At 47.3% G+C, this 9,417-nt stretch overlaps 1 protein-coding gene across 1 annotated transcript; it reads left to right on the top strand.

The window, feature by feature from the left end:
* The first annotated feature begins 2,125 nt into the window (after positions 1-2,125).
* LOC141478246 (small ribosomal subunit protein bS16m-like) lies at positions 2,126-2,796 on the top strand. Its single transcript, XM_074167358.1, has 3 exons — positions 2,126-2,141; positions 2,215-2,475; positions 2,555-2,796. Exons 1-3 carry the CDS (start codon positions 2,129-2,131, stop codon positions 2,680-2,682), a joined length of 402 nt encoding a protein of 133 aa, XP_074023459.1. The 5' UTR covers positions 2,126-2,128; the 3' UTR covers positions 2,683-2,796.
* Positions 2,797-9,417: the final 6,621 nt, after the last annotated feature.

The following is a 9,417-nucleotide window of genomic DNA, read 5'->3' as shown; positions in this document are numbered from 1 at the left end:
CAAAAATCAACTACACCAACACCACATACTAATAAAAATTTAGTTATGCATCAAAAATAAAAGGCTGTTTCCAAGTTGCCCAATAAACTAGTATGAACAAACAGAAGAGAAACACTTGTCCCTAAAGAAGGTAACAGGCAGCTCTTAATTTACCCTAGATAAAAGTTTGTTCTCTTACCCCAAAGGAAGACATTCCTAATTACCAAGGGCGCGATTCCAGCAGGAGGCGCGCTCCGTTAACTGCGATTCCTCATCAGCTTTTCTACACTGGCAGCAAATTTGCCTTTTCTGCGGGTTGGATGTGGGGCATCTGTAGCGTCCCTGAACTCGCAAACGTTTCTCCCCACTCCCTCAGCCCCACGCGTGCAGTTACCTGAGCAGCAAGCAGAATCAGCCCTGCATGCTTTTCTTCCTGCGCCACAGAAGGTGACCCCGGGAAAAGAAGAGGCGAAAAATGACCCTGTTTGTCACACCCAGCCAACGGGACCAGCCAGGAGACCCCCCAGCTAACCTCAGGGACAGCCCTGCCTGTGCCTGGCCGCTCTTCAGCCCTGTAAGGAGCGTGGCCCAGACGGATGATGGATGCTCCAGCCAACAGACGCTCCGGCTAATTGTGGCTCCTGCTCATTTCCACTGCTGGCAGTCTTGCCTCTGGCTAATGCACGCTCCGGGCAGCGGACACCCCGTCTCGCTCCAGCTCCTGCTCGCCACAGTTCTGGCTAATCCGAGCTCCCGCTCTGCACTGAAGCTCCAGTCCATTCCAGCTTCTTCTCCCTACAAGCTCCAGCTCTTTGCAACGGTTTGGGCTTTTGACCAGGGCCTCAATCAATCGCTGTCGTATCTTTAGCATTACATTTAAACATCACAGCTGTACATAGTATAAATATTAACTAGTTTGAGTGACTATTTACTTAATAACTATTCTAAGTGGTACACAAAAAAAAGCTGGACACGAAGAGGGCGTGCAGGGTCTGAAAAAGTGCAAAGGCAGTGCAAACGCAGCCGGGAGGGGAAAGGAGTGTTTACTAACTCACAAGCATAGTGAGTCCTAGAAGTGAGTCTGCTCCAGGACTCGGGGCCCTCGATACTCCCTCTGCCCCTGGGACACCTCAACAGTCATTCCCAGAGCTGGGCTTGCCGGTTCAGCAGGGAACAGACAGTCGGCCAGCTAGCTCCTGGAGTGATGGGTGGCTGGGCAGAGGTGGAGGCTGCCCAAAACGAGGAGCAGGGTGCAGGGCACTGAGAGGCGGGGAGAATAAAAGAGGCAGCTGGCCGGACAGGAGCTTGAAACAAGAAAGGATGAGGAAGGGAATGGGACAGTGACAGAAAGAGAAGAACAGGGATCTCGACACAGATGGAGAAAGAAGCAGCAGGGTGAGACAAAAAGAGGCAGCAGGAAGATGGGGAGCAGGATGGAGGATGCAGAAAAAACCTGAGAAGGCAGTACGACAGAGAGGGAATAAGAAAGAATAGGGGCAGGGAGAGAAAGACAAAAAAGAAACAAAGTACAGGGCAAAGAGGGAGGAATTAATAAATAGAGATGGGAAAACAGAGATGGAAAACTAAAGAATAGCAATGGGCTACAAGACAGATAGGGAAGAAATGAAACATAGTGGCAGGGAGCCAGACGGAGCAAGATGGTAAAAGAAAATAATAGCGATGGGTTAAAGGGCAGAGATGGAGACCCCCAGAAATAGTGATTGAGGGCCAGAGAGAGAGAGGTTGAGACTGGAAAAACCACGATAGGCTACAATACACAGACTGGAAAATTTTAAAAAGTAGGGACCGAGCGCCATACAGAGAAAGATGGAGAAAGGAAAAAAAATGACGGGCTGGAGGGCAGAAAGGGAAAAAAAAATTAAAAATAGAGAATGAGAACCAGACAGCGATGGAGAAAGGAAAAAAAAAATGCGATGGCAGAGCGGGAAGAATTAAAGAATCGGGACAGAGAGAGATGAAGAAAGACGTCCAAAAACTTACCGTTTCCACCGGGCAACGGCAAGTCCGGCAGGGGCCCGCTCGGCGCGCCTGCAGAGAGCCAACCGGCGGAACGGCGCACTGACGCCCGGCCCGGCCCCGCCCACCGCTCGTCATCGCGCCGCGCCGCAGCGAGGGCTTAGCCGCCGCCATGGTGCAGCTCGGTGAGTGCCCGCGGACGCGGCCCGCGGGGCCCGGCCCGGCCTAGCCCCTGACCGCCCCGCGCTCTCTCCGCAGGCAGCCACCTCCTGAAGGGCTACCGCGGCGGGCACGTCGTGATCCGCTTCGCCCTGGGAGGCTGCACCAACCGGCCCTTCTTCCGCATCGTGGCGGCGCACAGTCGGCGCGCCCGCGACGGAAAGTACCTGGAGCAGCTGGGCTGCCTCGACCCGCTGCCCAACGCCCACGGCGAGCGAGTGGCGGGGCTCAACCTGGAGCGGCTGCGCCACTGGCTGGGCTGCGGAGCGCAGCTGTCCCGCCCCGCTGAGAAGCTCCTGGGTAGGCGCGGGGCAGGGCCGGGGCGGTTCGGGGGCGCGGGGCGGAGGTTCTCGCCGCGGCTCACCGCCTTTTCCTGCAGGTCTGGCGGGGTTCCTTCCGCTCCACCCCATGACGGTGACCGGCGCCGAGAGGCTGCGGCGGCGGCGGGCGCAGGAGGCCGCCTTGGCTCCTGCGGACGGCTCGTCCGGGCCTGGCGATGCGCCCTGAGAGACGCCCCGGCCGAGGGGCTGGCGAACGGCCCCGGCGAGAGGCGGCCCGAGGCTGCACCCTGCCCTCCCTCGTCGGCACATCTGGCGGCATTAAAGTGTCATTTGCGCACCCTATGCTGTCCAGTCCGTGCTCTCTCCTGACTCCGCTCTGAAAAGTTTACTATCGCTGCCGAATTTGGTGCAGCAAATCAAAACGGGGTTTACCTACTATAATATATATACAGAACCACTCCAGGAGGCATTTACAGCCATTCCTAGAGGCGCGTTATTAGCTCGAGCACATTGCTTTCTGCGGCAATGACATGACTGCTGCCAGCTTCCATGGGCCTGCTGCACTCATCAAGCGTTCGGTCTCCTGGCTCCGATTTACTGTAACGGGACAGTCCCGTGGTCCAGAAGAGGCCTAGCAGACAAATGCAAAGGAGACTGCATCTATTTGTGTAGACAAGTGTTCTGTTTTGTTTCTCCACAGGAGTTCTGGGCCGTTCTGTTAATTTACAAGCAGAAGGGAAAGATTTAGTTTCTGGTAAAGAGGGAGTGGGGTTTGCATGAGGCGAGATACAAGTCTTACTACTTTGTCACATATTTGACCCTATCCCAAGAAGCAAGAAACCCACTGAAATCTCCTACCTTATTGACACCACTTGCTTTTTCTGGGTTTCCTTCGGCGCAATTCTCACAACACGATTCTACGAAGGTTGGGCAAAGACAAGGGTTCAGTTTTGCCTCCCGACAAGGCCTGTAGCGTAACTGCCCAATAGAGAAAGAACAGAAAACACTCTAAGAAAGGGTTTTGCTTGCTTTTATAAAAAAAAAATCACAGTACTGAGAATGGGTGGTTTTATTGCTGCTTATGGATGAAAGAATAGATGATTAAAAAACTATTCTTTGACGTAGATGAGGCTGTGAAAGGTGGTATTGCTTTTCTCATACCTTTCCCTTCCATGTATGTGGTGTGTTCAGAGTCACATTTTACATAAAATGATGACTGTACTCTGGTACGGGGTTTCTAGAAGTTCCTCAGTAGCTTACTCTACATTTTATTGCTTCAGAGGTAAAGGTTTGCATCTGCACAGTTCTTCGTATTGTAATCTAAAGGTACCACACAGATTTCCCTTTCAGAAGCTTTCTGCTTCAAACACAAGAAGGTAGCTCTGTAAGGTTTCTTTTGAGCCAGTTTTGTAGAGGCCTGGCTGTTTTCCCATGAAGAAAAAATTACTACTGCGTCATTAAATAAAGGATCCCACAATCATACACAAGGCAGTAAAATAGTTACTTTCACGACCTTTTGAATACTGAACGGCTACGGGGATGTTCTGTAATGCAACAAGGTGAGTGACCATGAGCATCAGACACTGCTGTTGCAAGACACAGTGATAACACCAGGTGAAAGAAGGGAGTGCTAAGAGGAGAGTCCGGTGGTGCTGCTTTCTGCAGTGGCTCCTCAGTGTGTCCCTTCCCCTGCCTGTTGTCTCCTGTCACCTGCTAAGGCATCTGCTACACTGAGAAACAACATGCAACTGATTGGAGGAGACTTACAGAAAAGCGTGTTTCTCCTCACCTAACACCATCATCTGCACAAGTGGTGCGTCTGTTTCTTCTTGGGGACCAAAAGAATGACTTTGTCAGGGTTCCTAAATTGTTGCACGTGGATCAGAAGAATAGTTTGTGCAACAATGCACAGCCTCTGGACCACAGTAAACCCAGCCTGCCCCAGAAGCAGCGTGATGCAGAGTACCGTGCACCAGTACGGGAGAGCCCAAGCTTTTTAAAAATATTAATTAAAAAAAGGCATACTAAGCTTATAAAGCGTAATTAAGATAGCTGCTATGATGCTGTCAGTGGGTGAAAGCTGTGAACAAATTACAATGAGCACTTCTAGTATCTTGCCAATGGTGAGATGTGCAGTGCCAGAAAAAGAGTATTGCTACAGCCTCCCAGAGTTTGCTAGAGAAAAACTGCAGTTGTTAGCTATAAGCGCTGAATGTCATTTAGGCTTTGGGCTGAACCTGCCTTTTAAAAGATTACTTGATACCTTTCTTTGGAGCCACGGTGACCTGTTGCTTAAGGGGTCCAATACATAGTAACGTATCATACACGAATGTAGGTTCAAGGATGTATGCTACTATAGACACCGCACTAAATACTGTCTCTAGAGCTAGGGCAAAAGGAGCAAGAATTTTCCTTTCTTGGTAGGAGGAAGCTATTAAACTTACTCAGCTCTATTGTCACTTTCCCCTCTTCCCCCAGGTGTGGGGGCTGAAAAAAATAATTGCATACAAGGAGTGCGCGTAAGCCAGAAGCAGAGCAGAGTATTATCAGGCTGACGCACAGCAAAAGCTAGGCTTGAAGAAAGCTGCAGATAAAGCTTGAATCTAGCTTAGTAATTCTTTGTAGCATTTGATAGTAATATTGTTAAAGTCCTCATTGTTTTAGTAGCTCTCGTAAGCTTGGTTAGCAGTGTACTCACACAACCCAAAGTCTTCATTTCTGCTCTGATGTTGCGATTTCCTCTGTTGGCCGTTCCATTGGCTATGGAAATTTGTTATCCTTTGTTTGAGAAAGCTATCGCTGGATCCTAGAAAAAGCAAAAACAAACAAAAAAGCTTACATACACCTTATATACCATGGCAAATACTGCATCATCCTCGTTGCAGACTGTCAGTCTGCAGACTGCTATTCCGTACATATTTCGCATTTGAATTCTCATCTGATTAATATTACTCGTTGCCTGCTTTCTTCCTGCTCCTGGAATACTTCCATTTTCCATACACCTGGCAAGCTGATAAAGCAGTCTCCCTTTTGTTTACTGTTAACTATTAGCACTATTTGGGTATTGAACTATGCTGTTGTCTTTCAGATCTGAAGTAAAACTCCTTGGCTACCACTGTGGGTGGGGACATTAGGCAACAAGCTGCATACACCAAAAATTTGCATTATTCCACGCATTTACCATTTCTGCACAGGACACATAAGAGCGAGCGAGCGTGCTGGCAAGGCTTTTAACATGAAGAACTCCTTGTACAGTGTAGAACACTGACTTCCCAGAACCTTCAAACCTGTTAGGAGACAACATGGACGGCAATACCAAGGAAACTAAGGATTCTAGAAAAAGACCTCTAATCGGTCCTGGTGCTGCTGCCCTACAGCTTTTGCTGTTGTCTTGGGTGTTACAGCATGAAATTTGCCACCCTAAAGGCAGGCCCACTTTAAATAGCACCTTCCCCTCCACTGACCCTGCTACGGAAGCAGCAGCCTGGGGCAGAGGAACAGCAATGGAAAGTTGCTGCAGTAATTTCCTCAGCGAACATCAACAAAAACCTTCTCAGCAGAAAAGCTAGGCCAAATGAATCATTACGTTTTAACAACCGGAGGTATGGAAAATGTAAATTTAGATAAATAAAATGGATGCTGGAGCATTTCAGCTCCAGTAGTCCTAGAATTCTCAACATGTTTATTGTACTTAATGCAATCCACTGGGTGTTGTTACGGTAACGGCATCTAAAAGTCTCTCACTAAGGCTGTATTCCAGTCTGAGAGAGGAAGAACATACATTAAAAAAGCCACCTTTTACCTGAAGATAAATCCTTTTTTTAATAAAATAAAGTGTACGTCCTATAGAGTACAAGATGAGTAATTACTCGTTACTAAAAAATAAACTGTCTGGACAACTCTTTTCAATTAGTTCCCAAAGTAGTTTTTCTTTTTTTTATATAAAAGTCATGCATATTTATTTGATTTGATTCTTGAAAAGGCTTATTTTCTTCATTCAAAGATACAGCGGAAGTTCCAAAACCGTTAGGTTGTCTTTTCTGAGACATGGCAGAGGTTGAGTGAACTGCAGCCACACGCAGGAATGGCTACAGCTGGCTTAATTACAAACATGACACAACTGATTAGGTGCTTTTCTCCATCCCTTTCCCTGTTTTCCCTACTTCTGTACATGTGCTACAAACACATTTATGAACATCCACAAATAACTGCCATCAAGCAACCTTTAATGATAAGGACTTAGTCAAAATTAACCTTTAGGCACCGCTGAAGAGATTAAACTACAGCACGGCACAAAATCACTTTTCTGGCTAAACTCATGCATCTTACTTCTAAACAGCAGCTCGCAGATTTAGACTGAATATTTGAAGCATTTGGATTCCAAAAGGTAAACATCACTTTGCAGCTCACAGTTCAACAGTGACCACATACAGTAATTTCTGTAAAACATAAAATGTATGACAAAGGAAGAGAATAAGCAAGTAAGCAATGCCTCTTTTTTAAGTTATTTCTACAGATTTGGTGCAACTTCCCACTGCATGGATTTTTTCCAGACACCACCAGTACTGCTCAAAGCCCCAAATTAACATACATTGATGCTGACTTAAAAGTACTGTGTATGTAAACACTACATAAATACATATGGAAAATAAAGTCCATATCCCATAAAACAGAAAATGTAATATATACTCTATTAGGTAATGCATAGGGGCATAGCAATAGTTTTATAACTATATAAATGCATTTAATAATATTATTTACAGATGGAACCAGAGACAGAGATTACCATCAAATACATTGATTTCATCAATTCTATGAATCTTTTGAAGATCCTCGCTTACAACAAAATGATCTGCCACTCCAGCTACCTAGAAAAGGAATCCATTTAGTGCAATGATGCTGGCTACAAAACTTAAGAGGAGAAAACATTCTAAGAACTAGTACTGCATTAGCTAGTGGGACAAAAAAAACATTTTTGAGTTTAAAAGTTTGGTAAGATAAGGAAGAGAAATTAAGGTTACACAGCGGACGAATGAGAAAAGGAAATTTCTCGAAAGTCAAGTCTTTAGATTCTCAGAAATCAGAAGCACCAAATGTACAGGTTCTCACGCTATTTTGTTCCAGCTTCATCCTGAACGTTCTTGGAGACAGCTGTGCCATAATCAAGGAAATGGCATGTCACAGACATTCCTGCAGATACGACACTACGTAAGCCCAAACAAAGAAAAGAAAGATGAATAGACTCATCAATCTGACAGTCTTTTACCTCTGAGTGCTTGACTTTACAACTTCAGTAGTGCTCCTTCATTTAAGTAAATACTGAGTATCACAAAACTTGCTTCTCAAGTAAAAAAAAAAAAAAATCAGGAATAGGCGATAAAAACGAAATGTTCTTACAAGAACCTCTCACAACAAGGTGTGCATTGTGCTTTCAGCACTGGAATATAGTAAGCCACAACAGCTAAAGATTACACAAGTTATTTCATATTGGCATCGCAGATCAACCATCAGAATAAACTCAGGTGAACATTCAAGTACAACTCATTTAAAAGGAGTGACCCTCCAGAGAAAACCCTTTTTCTGGACCTAAAGACCAGGTGAGCAAAAGTAAACCCCTACAGGGATGCAATGCACAACACAGGTAAACACCAAAATGCCCATCAGCTTTGGTAAACCTTGGCTGCCAACCCAAATACAGAGGCAGGCTGACAGGAATCCTAGAAACAGTTGTAACTTTATTTCTATTTTCATCTTTGCTCTCACTTAAAAAGTCCTGGGCTTAACTGGAACTTTTACAAGATCTCACACATTAACCACCTTCCAAAATCATAATAATCAAGAATTCTCACAAATAATGACAAAGCCCTTTTACTAGTTTCAATGAGATATGGAAGATGCAGCTCTAGCTGATAAGTACTTAATCACTGATCCCCATGCAGATTTTAAAATGTCACAAGGTACAACTGTATGAAAAACAAGGATGATGTGCTGCATTTCACACAAAGGATTTTTCTTAAATTTTCAACTCGAGAGTAAGCTTCTACCCAAGGAAGTTGATACAAAAAGACACTTCTCCCTAAAGCTGCGTTACAGACAACTGCCCATCCTCCTGCTAAGTCATCATAAGCCCTTGTAGTCTTAGTTAGAAGTCTAACGTGGAAGGAAATATGCACATATTGGCAACCATCACCGTGGACCACAGCCAGAACCTACAGAGGAGGGGTTGGGAGACAGGCCACTGCATTTTCACCCCACAGCAGCTCCTTGGAGCAGTTCTGCTGGTGGGAGCTCTGCGTGCCCAGGAGCCCGGCCGTGGCACTTGACAGAGTACTTGTGCCACCCGAGTGAGACCAGCTGCTCTCAGCCTTTCCACAGTTTTGAAACGCACCCTCCAGAACCAGGCCTGCCACGGGCAGAGGCTGTGACCTGCAGGTTGGCCTCGTCACTGCCCGAGGCCTCACGAGAGTCACCGCAGCCCTCAGCAACAGAGGACTGGGCTGCTCTGCATGGCTGTGAGATGGCACCTTCTGGCCATGGAGCCGTGGCAGTGCCACAGCGGCATCTGCAACCCTGCAGCTCGCTGTCACCCCGCCCGGACACCAGACTTCCAGGTCCCCTGCCTCAGGCCGGACATTGCCACTTGTCCCCCAAGGAGTGACGGCACCACGGGGCAGCTGGAGGGAATGGCCCCATGCTGACATCACCCGCTTCCTGTCGCTGTGGCCCAGGGGCACCGATGGGCCTTTGCCACCTCAGGGGAAGGATGAGCGGTGCCAGCTGCCACTGACTTGCTCCTCACCCTCCCGTGGGCAGGGGAAAGCTCAACAAAGCCAGCGCAGACATTCTTGCTGTTTGCCATGCCCACTGCTGCTGTCCTGGAGGCGCACGAGCCCACCGCTCTGTGATGGGGAGGCCGAGGGCGATGCAATGAGGCAGTGGAGGCTGTGGTGGCTTCTCCCAG

Source organism: Numenius arquata, unplaced genomic scaffold, assembly GCF_964106895.1.
Source record: "Numenius arquata unplaced genomic scaffold, bNumArq3.hap1.1 HAP1_SCAFFOLD_208, whole genome shotgun sequence".
NCBI classification, from domain to species: Eukaryota; Metazoa; Chordata; class Aves; order Charadriiformes; family Scolopacidae; genus Numenius; species Numenius arquata.
The sequence above is the reverse complement of the archived record's forward strand: the minus strand, read 5'-3'. Positions and strand labels throughout refer to the sequence as shown.